Source organism: Sciurus carolinensis, chromosome 10 (assembly GCF_902686445.1).
Source record: "Sciurus carolinensis chromosome 10, mSciCar1.2, whole genome shotgun sequence".
Taxonomy (NCBI): Eukaryota; Metazoa; Chordata; class Mammalia; order Rodentia; family Sciuridae; genus Sciurus; species Sciurus carolinensis.
The window spans coordinates 124,937,009-124,951,830 of NC_062222.1; the positions used below are offsets into that span (position 1 = coordinate 124,937,009).

Genomic DNA, 14,822 nt, shown 5'->3' on the forward strand with positions numbered 1-14,822 from the left:
ATACCATTCCAAGTGGGCGACCCCTGGTGACTTCTACAGGACTTGGATATTTCTAAACCACTTCACTTTGTATCTGCCTACAGCAAGTCCCAGGACTTCCTGTAAACCTTAGGCTTCTTTTGCCAGTCCTCAGGGTGTTTCAGGATGTAGCAGGATGAGGTTGAGATCATGTGGATGAGATCATACTGGTGAGAAAGAGGAAAAATAAATAAATAAAGGTGCTGTCGTGATCAGTCCCTTCTGAGGCCAAGCCTCCGTGGTCAGTACTAAATCAGCCTCCCTATCAAGATGACACCTCGTCCAAGAGCCCTGAGTTTCATTTTGCTAAGAGTCAATAGTTTTATCAACATTGAATATCATAAAGTCTCCCTTTCTTTATCCTCCTTCTGCTTATTGCCAGGCCCAGAAAGATGGGCATGAGGGGAACAGAGGAGGAGGAAAAAATCCAGTCCTTTAAAAGGCCTAACTGACCAAATCAGAGAAGGCAGAACACAGACGATGTCACAGCTGGGAAAGGTTATGGCCATCAGGTCCAAACTACTCGTTTTCAGAAGCAAAAAGCAGAGGTGGACACAAAGGAAATAACTTTCAAAAATATCATATTAGATCTCGGGTCTCCCAACTATGTGTTTTTCCCATCAGAGTTTGAAGCAAAGTCCATGACTCCCCCAGGGCATCTAAGAAGTCAAAAGTATTTTCACAATAAAACTAAGACTGTGTCTTTTGTTCTCTCATTCTCTCACAAACATACAGTGGAGTTTTCTAGAGACCGCCTGACACTGATATCACAAATTGAATAAAGAAGCAGATAGGAAAATACAACTATTCTATTGAAGCAGACCGAAAAGGGACTTACAGAAATGCAAGACAATGCCATTCTTCTTCTTTTTCTTTTTTTTTTTTTTAGAAAATTTAGTTATTTTTCATGAAAGATGTTATTATCTTAGCCAGCTTGGGCTGTTCTAAGAAAATACCAAATGCTGAGTTTGGTTTAAACAACAGATATTGCAGCTCAGAGTTCTAGACCCTGGAAGTCTGAAGCTTGGTGCCAGCATGACCCCTCTGTGAGGTTGCCCCTCCTGGGCTGCCTTCTTTCCCTGAGCTACACATCCTGTGCTTGGTTCATGGGAATGGAGAAAGAGTTCTGGAGTCTCCCCCTCTTGTAAGGGTACTAAGCTCATCATGAGGAGTCCACTGGCTGTCCTCATCTGGAGCCGACTACCTCTTCAAAGGCCTTCCTCTGAACACCATCACTTCGGTGGTAGGTCTTCAATGTGCAAATTTTGGAGAGATAGATACTTTCAGTTCATAATAATTCTGGCATATAATGTTTATACCATTGTTTGATAAATTAACAATTTTTTAGTTTTAATTTTTACTATAAATTGATGGATATAACCTATATATACAAAATTTCTTGTGATTCTTAACATGTTTTAAGGGTATAAAGAGGTACTGAGATTAAAAAAAAAATGTTTTGAGAAATTCTACACCTTACCATGACTTTAAAAACAACCAATCACATCTCAGCTCAATGAGAAAAAGATGATTTTGAACTTGCAACCTCTATGAGGGCAGAGATGTTTCTTTGTTCTGCTGAGGAATGTTTCCCAGGTTTCTAAAACAAGGCCCATCATCGCAATGGTATTTAATAAAAATGAACTGGGTAAAGAAAAGAATTTTTTTTTCCAAAAAGGTACCAAGAGAAATTTATGAACTTATTATTTAAAGAAAAGAAAAATCTGGAGAAAATACTTTTTAACAGAAATGGCCCCATTTCTAGAGTCCTTGAGGGAAAAACAAACAAGACAGGAAACTGACTTCAGTTGTCTTCCAAATATCCCAGTATCAATCTTAAGGGTCTGCTTGTGACTCTTTTCATTTCAGAACTTTTATATACATTATCCTTTTGATTGTTTTTTCTCAAATGCAAAGTATGATCATCACCTCCAATTTAATATGGAAAAATCTGAGAGCCAAAAGGTAAAGTGACTGAATAAAACATTTAGTTGGGCTTACAACCTGGGATTTTGTGCAGGAATCTTTTATTTTTGTGACAATATTCTGGATAGTTCTAACCAGGTCACTTTTTCACCCACATAATTAACTGAGATAAAAGCAGGGTGTATTTTGGACAATTTGCTTGCTGTTTTACAGTGCAATTTCTCATTTACTTGTCCCTTGCATGATCACATTTTACCAACAAGTTCAGAAAGTTAAGTAACTTTTTCAAGGTCACACAGCTGAAATTAGAAGTGGCATTTTAGTAAAAACATATTCTCTGCCTTTGCTGATTCTAAAGACATCTAGTCAATATTATTATAAAGTATGAGGTTCTTTTAATATATATATGATTCTTTTAATGTATATATATACAAGACAATGATTTAGGCTTGGATGCAGGATTACCCACCATCAAACAATTCAAACAATTAAAGAAAGAAAAATTGTAAGATGTTTTCAGACCTTTGAGAGAAGGTCATGTGAACACACAGGGAGAAAATGGTGGCTACAAATTAAGGAGAGACGCCTCAGGATTAACAATCCTTCTAATACCTTAGTTTTACACTTTCCACTTCCAGAATTGAAAGAAAAAAGGAATCTTTTGTTTAGGTCACATAGTCTGTGATGTTTGTTATGGCAACTGTAGCAAACTCATACACAGGGCCACTTTCTTTCTTTTTTTTTTTTTTTAAATGAGTAATTTAGGACCTTATGAATGGACAGTGGCTCCCCAGTCTCCTAAGCAAGGAGTTGCCACAGTTCTTGGAACAATGAACAAACCACCAGTTCCATGTTGGCCTAGGTGTTCTCCCCTGCACTACAGGATCCTCAGAAGAAAGGAATGGGAAGGCTTGGGAGACCTCAGAGATGGTTCCTATTCCTATTCCCAGGAGGCTCACCCCCACTCAACACCTTCTGGTTCTCTCCCTGGGTGTCAGACTTTTCTTCTCTTTCTAAACCACACAAAGTGCTGTTTGGTGGTGACACATTGAATAACAACACTTAATTAAGGAGAACACACAACTCTAGCACCTTTTACTAATTAATTTACCCCGACTTTAATTTCATTTGCTTCCCAGCTTCTAACTTCTAACCAAACCTGCTAATTACTTGCTGCTAATTCTGCTGTATTCGTTTACAAGTGAGAAAAAAAAATTCTTCCAAATATCAGTATGGGAGAGAAATAGGGACAGAGAATTTAATAAAGAACCCAGGCTCTAAGTGTATGAAAGACAGGTTAGGCAGTGAGGAAAGAAATTAGTTTTTGATTTTTTTTAAATTAGATGTTCAGCCTTTATAAAACAGCTCCCCCCGCCAACCCAGTGTTTGGTTATGCCTTTTTCTGAGAAGTCAGACACATATTTAATAATTGTAGAAATTCAAGAGAACTTCAACATCCAGTCTAGGGAGTAGCTGGCAACTCTATGTGACCCCGTGTGTGCCCTACAGCAGCCCCCACCCACTCACTAAGCAGTTCAGCTAAGCAGCTCAGCACGCAAAGGAGCATGGGCTTGGCCACTGTGCAGATATCTGTATCATTTTATCCCTACACATCATTTCAACAGAGCATTTGCACTGATGGCTCTGGAGCTTATAGGAAGTCTAAAGGTGCACTTACCATAATCTTCTCATCTTTCTTGATCATCACAAAATGCTCCCTCTCCCAGGATTCAGACTCTGAGCTCCTCAGTTTAATAGAGAATAGAATTCCCTCCTCTAGACTTCTGAAGTAGACAAACCAAATTTGCATCATTTAAGTTTTCAACTGGGGCAAAATATGACTTTGTTCTTTCCTAACTGAACTCAATTTGTGTCTTGGACCTTTATTCAGTCCGATATTAAAATAGACAAACCAACAAAACTCATTATTTTGCATTAAATTCAGTGGGTGTTGTGATTTTCCTGTCGTTTCAAATATAATGGTGATTAAATCACGATTTCATCTCAGTTTTGAGATGGATGTTGAGGCCTGAGGTTCTTATCCAAACTCCACTCTTGGCACTGGCAAGAAGTCAGGCCTCTGCTTGCTTAAATGGATGTCTGACTCTGTGCAGGAGCCGGGCACGCTTTCTCTCAGCCTGCTCCTTCCCAGCAAGCAGCTACAGGGAGAGACCAGAGGATTTCAGAAACACAAGGAAGAAGGTGTACCTGCCTGGGGAGGGTGGACTCCAACCTCCAAAACAGGGCCCTCCCCACCCTGCACTTATGGGAATAAACAGTCCATTTCGATGAAACAAGAAGGTACCCTCACTTGCCTCTTGGCAGACTCATGGCAATGGGAAGACTTTGTAGACCAAACAGGAAGGCTTCAGATTTGCTCTGGTTGGCAGTTGTTGGTACAAGGAAACTGAAAGAGGGCTAAATAAACATGGAGCATCTTCTGCGCGTGGTTGAAGAGTATATCTGACTTTCTCTGTTGAAGCCTGAGTAGGAAGCAGGGGCCAAAGCCTGGGAAGGTGGCAGTCATTGTCCCACACTTTCCCATTCCAGGGCAGGGTCTGTGGCCGGGTTTGTGGAGTTATAATTTGGCTGCCTGGAATGGTCGTGAGTAGAGTTTGTTACAGACGGCCTCACCACTGCCTGGTTATTCAGTCTCCCGGTTCTATGAGGAACAGGAAGACCCAGTGGCCTATAGTGTGATCAGATTGAATCACACACACACACACACACACACACACACACACACAATCTAGAACTCTATAGCTCATCTGGTCTCATTTGTCTACCTCTCCCAAGATTATTAACTCCTTGGGAATATCTCTTAGTCACTAAACAGATATTACACATGGCAAATCCCTGCTTGGTCAGTGTTTATAGTTTTGTCTGGGTTCTTGTGTCTGTACCTTTGGTTTAACTGTGACTAACAGAAAAGGCTTGACTATAAGGTAGAAAATAAAGCTCCCCCCTTGCCTACTCTGAGTGCTCATTGCCTAAAGCACTGTGGTCCCCGCCTTCAGCAGAGTTAAGAAACAAGTGGGGACAGCATTAAGGGTAATGGGCTGAGGGATGTGGAGAACATAAAGCAATGGTTCAGAGGGTCTCTTTGAACCCCCTAAGTCAGATGTGCTCTGTAGCTTCCCCAACAGGGTTTCTGTCCACAGGATAAAGTGAGTTAGACCCAGTTGGTCATTTTCAGAATCCTTTCACTGCCTCTCTCTGGGAAATAGCATTTACTCCTTGGCAAGTCTTCTGGTCAGAGAAAATCAATTTGAACAAATTTAATTTTATAATTTTCTGAGTGGCCAATTAAATGTTATTATTATTTTTATTTAATGGAACTACTATGAGTTCCTATCTATTTGAAAAACACAGAATGAGAAGAAAATGCATCAGTGCATTAAATTGTCCATTCACTCATTTATTGCTTAATGGTTAGTGGCTTGGTCTACCAAGTGTTGGTTATCAAGCTGGTTGCTTATTAGAATCACTTAGGGAGATGAAAAATCCACCTGCCCACACTATGCCTTAGATCAATACATCAGAAACTCTGGGGATGGGACCAGGATTTTAAAAGTCCTCAAGTAATTCCTACCCCTAGACACAGTTGAAATTTGCTGCTACAGAGATAGAACTCCTGGTTTAAATTCTAGGGACCCTGCTTACAGAGCAAGTTACTTGACCTGCCTGAGCCTCAGTGTCCTCACCTATAAAATGGTTCATAGAATAATCTACCTCAAGGGAGGATTAAGGGAAGCAGTACATGAAAATGCAAGGGTAATTCCTAACATATAATAAGTTATATATTACCTTGTTATTTTATTTAATTATAATGACATCATTATTTCTATTATCAATAAGCCACATGGAAATACACTATAAAACATAAGGAAATATTTAACTATTCATCATGCTGGGAAGAATTGTATTTTATGTAGTTAAAAGCAAAAGGCACCTGTTGTTGATGGCTTCCATTCACTTGACTAGAACAGGCTGTGTGTTATTTGTGGGAAGTCAATCTCTGGCCAGGAAATGGAGTCATGGTAATAGACTCTGAAAGCTTTTCCCAACAAGGAATAAGTAAGTTATAAGAAAACTAGTCTTGGAGATGAAACACCACACGTAGGTGAAGTAAGTACTTACAGTAAAAATTGAAAGACCAATGGAAAGAATAACAAAGTTGCAAAAACTGAGAAAACATAAGCCATAAAGAAAAGGTATCCAGAGGAAAGGGACATGCATTTTTATGAGTGGCAGAAGCCACAGAACATGACAGGAAATTGCATTCATTAGAAAAATGGGAGAAATCCATGATCCCGACCTACTGATCATGAGTCTCTATTTCTTGGATTAATTAACGTCTGAATGAATGTACAAACACACACAAGATTGTCAGAACAAAGAGAAGGTTTTCAGTATAGAATCTTTAAAGTTTCTTGAATTCCAAGGATATACCTGCTAGCAGTTAAGGGACTAATCAGTTTGTATGGCTTGAAGTTTCAGTGGTTTGTAGAGCCTTCTGTAAGGAAAGAATTTAAAGAAAATATTACTTGCTGCATATAAATAGACTTTGATGGGATCTGATTGAGTAGGAGGCCCTAATGCTTCAGTTTCATTAGATTCAAGACAGATCTGCCTCTGCTGGTATAGAGGGCAGAGAAATGAGAAAGAAAGTGAAATATCCACAAACTCCCCTCTCACTGTTTGCCTGAGCTTTATGACTAGCAATTGGATCTGTCCTATTCCAAGACGTTCGGTGACGTGGGTGTTCTTTACAAAGTTGATTTCTATCCATTCATTATTGTTGGACATCAAATGTCTGCTTATCTTGTTAAGGTTTTAATATGTCTTACTTTATTTCAATGGAATATAATATTGATTGGAAAATAATTTTGTTCACTCTTTAGTGGTAGATCAATATAACTTTACTAAGGTTTTCTTTTCTATTTGGTATCCTATTGATTCCTAAAGGCTAAAAATCCAATTTATCATCATTGATCTGTTTTGCAGTATAGTGTAGAAACCTTTTGAATTAAGTATTTAGGCTTTGCTTGGATTAATTTTATAATTAAAGTCCTACCAAAGTCAAATTGCCCAACAATTTAGTAAGTGTTGGTAAGATATGTGTTTATATTTCATCTCTTTTCTACTATTTTGAAAAATCTAGAAAATTTATGTGGGTATATTTAGTGATATATGAAATCAGTCCTAATGTATTATACAAAAATAATTTTGTCAACTTTTTATGAATTTAATACTGTTAAGAAGAAAAAAGACAAATAATAAATTCATAGTCCCTGATCTCAATGGATAAGGGTTAATTTTTGGTAAATTGAAAGCTACAGGAAACAAAATTTTACCTACAGGAGTAAAATTTCAGATGTTCACAATGATTGCAACTGTATTAAACTGTGCATGTTTAGAGATAGGGTCTGGAAGGCCACATGAGGTCACAGTAAGAAGGTTTTAAGGGATAGAGAGATAGAAAATGTAGTTCTGAAAGCACCACAAGGAAACCAACGTGAGGTAAGGGGACAAAATATACCCACCCATTGCAAGAACTTGAAGGAACAATGACCCCCTAGTATGGGGGACCCAAATAGACAACTGGTGACACTTTAACAGGATTCAACCAGATAGCTGGGAACTGTTAGGGGTCGCTGGCTCAGTTTTGGCTCTCCGGTAGCTCCCAGAAAAATGCTCCACAGACACGAGAACTCACGCAAAAGACTTTATTTTATGGGGATGGATAAGGTCTGTTGGGGTAGAAAAAGAAAAGAAAGAGAAAAGATGGTGTATGACTTCTCCCAGATATTGGAATTTCCCTGGCTGGGAGGAACCAATCACGGAGGAGAATTCTTGCAGACTGACTGATGGACCAATAACATGTTAGGACAGTAAGGTGGGAGGCAGGAAGATGACGGCAGCGTCAGCCGGAAATTCCTGTAACGTAAGAGAAGGGCTTTATACCTTACAGGAACCAACTTTGGCTTTGTCCCTGTTCTGTTTTCACTTCACTCTGACATAGGTTATGGAGTCACTGGCTTCCTGGTGCAAGGCGGACTTTATTTTAATGAGAAAAATTTAACAACTCTGAATTTAGAGTCAAAGAGATTTGACTTGATTCTTGTCTCTCCACATTTCTAGCTGGGTAACTTTGGGCAACCTCCTCAACCCTCCTAAACCCGAGTTGTCTGTATCTGCAAACTACAGGATCTAGTTGTTTCAGAGTATTGTGATGAGGTTTTAATAAAGGAATACAAAGTAAATCTTTGTTATTGACAGCTGGGCCCATAGTAAATGCTCAGTGTATGCCAAGTCAGAGTCTAGTGGGGTCTTTCAGAGCTGTTCAGGACCCTGATTGGAAAGTTGTTATTGTTGCTTTTAATAGAACGAGTTTTAAGACAAAAGTGAAGCATGCATTGAGATATTATCAGTAAAAGCATTAATTCACATTATTTTATTTAGTTCCCTGGATAACCTAGAATTGTCTGTGGTAGTACATGTGAAAGAAAAATGAAGAATTTAAGCAATTAACAGATTGATCTTGGTCCCAATCTATACATATGCTTGCAATCTAAATAACACTAGTGAGTCATTTTTTAAATTGAGTCATTTCAATAATTACATTGATTCAGAAACTGGAAAACCTATGCTTAGAGAGGCAAAAGAGGTGGTTCCATTATGGACATGAGCACTTCTGTCCAATTTATTTATCATATTCTAGAGCTGTGAGGATGATTTTATAGATTATGGGAAGAACTCTGGTAAGATGACATCAGGGACAGGAAATAGCTGACAAAGGTGTCTGGACTCAACCAAATACTCTGGTTTTTCCTTCATTGTGGTCAGTGTGCCCAGCAAAAGAAGTGGATTGGTTTCAGATTTCTAAACTTAGACTGAAATAGACTGCCTTTGATTCTTTGATGGGAAAAGAAACTAGCATGACATATTAGAGTTAAGTCAAATGTTTTTATTTCTTATTAAATTTTGGACACAGAATATCAGCCTTGTGCTATTATTTGTGTTGCTTCTCTTCTTAAAAATAAATCAGCCACTAATTCTAGTGTTGTCTATTCAACTGTTGAGCACAGGGCAAAAGACTCATCTCTTACACATGTTTGAATTCAATCCCAGAATAGTTTCTGGTGCCTGCACGTGGGCTGGACTGTGTAATTGTTCTCAGTGCTTCAAGAAGACATGGGGACCCAGCTCTTCCCCCACAATGGAGCAAATTGTAATCTTGGAATTCCTCAGCCTGGATGAAGTCCCAGAGATGCCAACTGAAGTGCTTCTTCCCATCTCTCCTACTGACTACAACTTTTCCTTTCTTTGCACAGAGACACAATCTTTTCTTTATATTTCATTCAACCTTATAAAGCAAAAGAGAAAAATCAAACCACAAAAGCAAGGAGGGGAATCATTTTGTTAGTTGAAGTAGACAAGAACATGATTTTCCCTGCTGCTTGCTCAGCTGAATTATGTCCTGTGTGTATGTGAAGTCCAATTTGATGAGATTTTCTTTGTTATTTTTGCTGAAAGATCCTGTTTCTTAGGAATTCTGCCTAGACCTGGACTGTGCTGTTGCTTCTGCAAAGCTCACCTTGTGTGTTATCAAGCGTCAAGTCCCCCTTCCATTTGTAGTCCCTCTGTAAGTTATCAGACATTTTCCTGAAATTTGAACTCCATGGAACAGACAGTGGCAAATATGTCAAAAATTTCCCCTCTAGGTATTAAACATTGACAATGTATACCAGGTAGCATCAGGTGTGGGAGATATTCTCCCTAAGGGCTTGCAATCCTGAAAAAAATTAGAAAATGCCTCCAGATCTCAAAAACAACAGCAAATTGGGCTGTTTTAATATTAGTGGGGTAAACACTGCTTTTCCTCTATGGCTGTTAGAAATAAAGAAGAGCATTTGTACCAACCCTAGGGAAGAGATGACTCTGGAAACAGGATTTCCTGTTCTGTTTTTCTAATCAATTTGTGCCAAATAGCCTGAATTATCACCTATCTGTGTGAAATCCAATTTGATGAAATATTCTTTGTAACCATTGCAAAAATAACCTATTTCAAGGGACTGGTAGGCTGCCTCAGTTTCCCCCAAATGATTGTGAAGTAGCTATGTCTATGAAGGTCAGAGCCCCGTGTCATCTGTCCCAGAGCTGGGTGGCTCTGATTTGAACCTCAGTGATCCGCATACTACTCACCAGCAGTCAGTATCACCAAACTGATGCAATGATGTCACATCATTCAGTACTAGATTTGTGATCATGTACAAAACCTAAGGCTGCCCACTTTCTTGTTCTGGCAGACAGCCCATCTTGTCTTTCCATGCTATTATCTCCAAAATGGCATACCTGCTTGTCTTTGAAGAAATTGGAGGTCTCTCCCATTCCGGGCCAACTCTTTGTCCCTCAAAGTCTATCCAAGTGCAAAATAGGAGCAGTGGATCAGATTTGCTCCTGTATTAGGACTCTGGCATACCACTACTCTATCCTATCCACATCAAGACCTCAAAGTCCAAAACTGAAGAAATCGTAGGAGTGGTCAGGGCAAGAGAGAGCCTGAAGAATGTTGATCTTTGAGTTCCCTAATTGCTGTTTCTTACCTAGTTCATTCTACCCTTTCTGTGTCCATTCTCAAAGGTATATAGTATCTTAAACTCTACTACAGTCTTAGAGTCCTCATGATTCTTACCCACTATAAACTCATGGAGATAGACAGATTTCTTATTTGTTTTTATGTTACTTTTATATAAGTAAACCTCATGTCTATTTTAATCTCTCTTTCAATGGGGTATTGGAAACTTGATCCCATTGATTTGGAATAGTCTCCTTTTCCTTAGTGCTTGTGTATTGTCAAAACGATACTATAACTGAAAGCTTAGTCCCTGTCCCTAATGCCAAGTCAATAAGGAGGGCAGGGTTTTGAGAAAAAGAAAAAGAAGTTTTATTGCTTTGTTAGCAAAGGAGAAACACAGGGGACTCTTGCCCCAGAGACTAATCAGGTCCATCAGGAGGAACAGGGGGCTTTTAAAGGAGCTCTTCAAAGACTACATTTCAGGTGTTTCCTGACAGGTGGTTCCAGGGGTCCTGATGGTGTGTTAACATTCACTTGTTAATTTGGAAGATATTCACTTCTCAGATCCTCTGGCACATATCTCCTTCCTGTGGAGCACAGATAGCTCAGGGTAATTTGTTCCCCGCCCCCAGGTTAGGGAGGGGGAGAGGGAGAAGAGGAAAAGAAAAACAAGTCCTTTTTAAAAATAAGCCTCAGAGCTATATTCAAAAGGTGAAGTGGACCACTGTTAGAAAAAGGAGAGTGTGGGTGTGGGGTTGGCATGACATGGATGGCAGGTGCCTCTCTGTCACCTGTCTGCACTGTCCTTATTGTGTCCTCCTCATTGCCATCTGCTGGAGCTCCTCAGGTCCCTGACTCTCGGGGCCACCACTCCCCCACCCCACCACTTCAGGGTAAACAGAAAGCTGTCATTGCTTCCGAACCCAGAGTGGGCTATACTAACCCCACTCCTAGAGCCATTTGGGACATCATTTAATTTCTCTAGTGCAATGCTGAGTTTGAGAGTAGGAGAGTGACTCAGGCCAGCTTGTCTTCAACCTCAGGCAGGCACCTTCTTCCGTCCCCACCTATGATGGACAAGGAACAGACACCCCAGGGATTGCCTACTCCTTGGCTTTTTACACCCTTCTTGAAGCTTTTTCCCTATACCTGCCTAGGAATTATGGTGTCTCATTACTTCCCCATTTTTTACTTTAGTCCTAAAGGACTTTAACCTTATCTTAGGATGGGGTTATGGTGCAGCTGGATATTTCCCTAATCATATATTCTGCTAAATCCTTTGTCAGAGACTAATGCTATGTGAAACTCAAAAATCAAAGATCTTTCTCTCTCTCTCTCTCTCTCTCTTTCTTTTTCTGATGTTCGCCTTTTCCTGGCTACCGTTAGAGGCTGGGAAACATCTAAGGATGATGAAATTCTAGGAGTGAAAGTCAAAATTGATTCTTAAATTGAAATAGTATTCCCTTAGAGTGATTTCTAAAATATTGACCAATAAGAGCAGTTTGATAATTGTGGTGATTTGGAACTATTTTAACAGAAATGTTGAACAGGCACAAAAAGGCCAAAGAACATTTGAGTTTGTCCCATGATGTGCATTGTACAAATGAATTAAAATAACAATTTTATTTAACCTTCAGATTAAACCTACAAAGTATGAAATCACTGTTCCCAATTTACAGATGAAAAAAATTAAGACTCAAAAATATAAAGTTTAGTTGTAGGTCATGCAAGCAAGATGAGTTGGATACAGAATAGAATTTCAGATCTGGCTTCAGTGTTTAATCTCATTCCCTGGTTCACAGTGAGTGAATAAATGGCTATATAGCATTCAATTCAGGAAATTATATTTGTAGCAGTAGCAAAGAACTTTTTATGTTGGGATTGTTTTATTTTGTGAACTAATATTTATTGGTCATTATTATATGCATAACATAGCATTAGGTAAAGGGAAGGAAGACAGTTACAGGCACAGTCCCTGTCATAAGGAAACTCACAGAGGAGTGGCAGAGACCATATGTAAAGAACATAAGGATAGCACTATGATAGGTGCTATTATAAAGATAAATTGATCCTCAACTTCATCAGAGGGAAGCAGAGAAGTCTTTGCAATGGAAGCTATTGTTGAATGTTTCTGAACAGTAGAATCCGTTATTCAGAGGAACTAGCCTGTGAAAAGCCAAAAGCCATGAAACCATGAGATGTATGCATTTCCAGAAAGTTTCTAGAATATTCCAGAAAGTTTCCAGTGTTGATCATATTAGTATGTTTATACTCTGAACATCTGGTAAACATTTTCTTTAGTTTTCTATCATTTGTATTGTATTCTTGAGTGTATTTGTATCTGCAAGACACCAACAGATATAATGGTCTGACCACAAGAACACAATGTAACAGTTGCTAAGAGTCCTTTGTGAACCATTTAGAAAAGCCTAAGAAAATCATCCATCCTGTGGGAGCTATTACTCAGTTACATGCTGTTGGAAGTAAAGGAGATCTTGAAGCATTTTTTTTTTTTTCAGTTTCTCAAACTTCAGTAAAACATAAACCTTTTAAAGGAGGATGTACTCTAGAATATGAAATTATACTTCTTAAAATGTTATTTAAATTTGTATAGAGAAAAAAGATAGGACTTTTTCTGTTTGCAGATCTTAAATACCCAGAAAACCTAAACCATTTATAGAGTGTCTTTGTCCATTAGGAAAATGGACCAAGAAAATTTGCTGCAACAGATTACTATAGACTGGTTGACTCACCAGCAGCAAAATTTTATTTCTCACAGTACTGGAGGTTAGGAAGCACAAGATCAAGGATGCTGGCGCTCTGGTAAGGACCTGATCCTGATTCACACGTAGATCTCTTCTTGTACTTCAGTACTTATCCTTCAGACTAGGTACTGCTTTTAGTACTTTAGAGTGCTAATATTAAGTACAAGATTGACAGGATTACTCTGTAGGTAATGTTTTTTTATCACTTTCTTTTTATGTCAAATTCCAGCAAGACTGTCATTGGTACAGGGAGCCATGGTTACATTTGGCCATCCTTGTTGCAGATGCCTCTTTTATATGACTGGCTCTTTCTTCACTCACCCCCAACAAATGAAGTGACTTTACCAAGATGATCATAAAGATTGGAATCAAGAGTCCACACTCAAATGACCATCCTGACAGTGCAGATTATGGTTTTACTCATTTGATATTGACTAAATATAAAATTCCCATTAAAAATCAGCAATAAGTAATAAACTCCTGGAGATTCAATTCCTAAGCCAATTATTTTGAAGATGGAGCTAAGGTGACAAGTGCCCCAGGGTGAAATGTTTGACCCCACGCTGTAGTTAGGGAAGCAGGAACTGCATCTGCAAGGCTCAGGTAGGTTTCAGACTGTTGGATGTCATGATAATGACTGATTTTCATGTTTTAAATAACAATTTGGGGATATGAGCAATGCTGTCTGTTTTCCTCATGCATTTTGATTTTTGTTAACAGTATAAGTCTTGGGCTGGAGGTTGTACCACAGTGGTAGAACACTTGTCTAGGTCCTGAATTTATTCCCCAGAAAGGCACAAAACAAACTTTAAGATTTTGCTTCTGTTAGAAAAGAATAAGTTTCAAGTAAGCAGAGCATTTCTAAAAGCAACTAAGATAGAAAGAAGGGAAGGTAGCGAGAAAGACACAGAAAGCATAAGAAGAAAAATATACTGTTTAAGACACTTAAAAAACTTTAGCCACCCTGAAAGTTTGTTAGAAATACAGTTGAATAATATCTCCTCTGATTTAAGATTTTATTAGATGAGGACAATAATGGTATTATTAACAGAAATTCCCATAATTATCCTGTCCACTTGGCAGCAACCAGTCTTCTTGAGAGACAGTGTGTGTATGTGTGTGTGTGTGTGTGTGTGTGTGTGTGTGTGTGTGTTTGTGTGTGTATAATCTCATGTCAAAAACCTACAGAGGGAGCTGGGCATGGTGGTCCACACCTGTAATCCCACCAGCTTGGTAGTCAGAAGCAGGAGGAATAAGAGTTCAAAGCCAGCCTCAGCAATGGTGAGGTGCTAAGCAACTCAGTGAGACCCTGTCTCTAAATAAAATACAAAATAGGGCGGGGATGTGGCTTAGTGGTCGAGTGCCTCTGAGTTCAATCCCAAGTACTAAAATAAAAAAATTCTACAGGGGACATAAATACACTTAAATTTTATAGATGAAGAAACGGAAGCTCAGTAAAATTCTGAAATTTGCCCCAAATCGTGAAGTTATTAAACGGAATAATTGTTATTTAAATCAAAATTCACAAAACT

At 38.8% G+C, this 14,822-nt stretch overlaps 1 protein-coding gene across 5 annotated transcripts in view; it reads left to right on the forward strand.

The window, feature by feature from the left end:
* Kcnip4 (potassium voltage-gated channel interacting protein 4) overlaps nucleotides 1–14,822 on the forward strand; it is a 1,093,862-nt gene that overhangs the window by 738,775 nt on the left and 340,265 nt on the right. The window contains exon 1 of one of the 5 annotated variants that reach the window (XM_047565627.1): nucleotides 1,027–1,261. The exons of the other annotated variants lie outside the window; for them this stretch is intronic. Coding sequence (XP_047421583.1) covers nucleotides 1,183–1,261 — 79 coding nt within the window. The 5' untranslated portion in view covers nucleotides 1,027–1,182. Of the gene's footprint in view, nucleotides 1–1,026; nucleotides 1,262–14,822 lie in introns of those variants that run through there. 5 annotated transcript variants of the gene reach the window in all.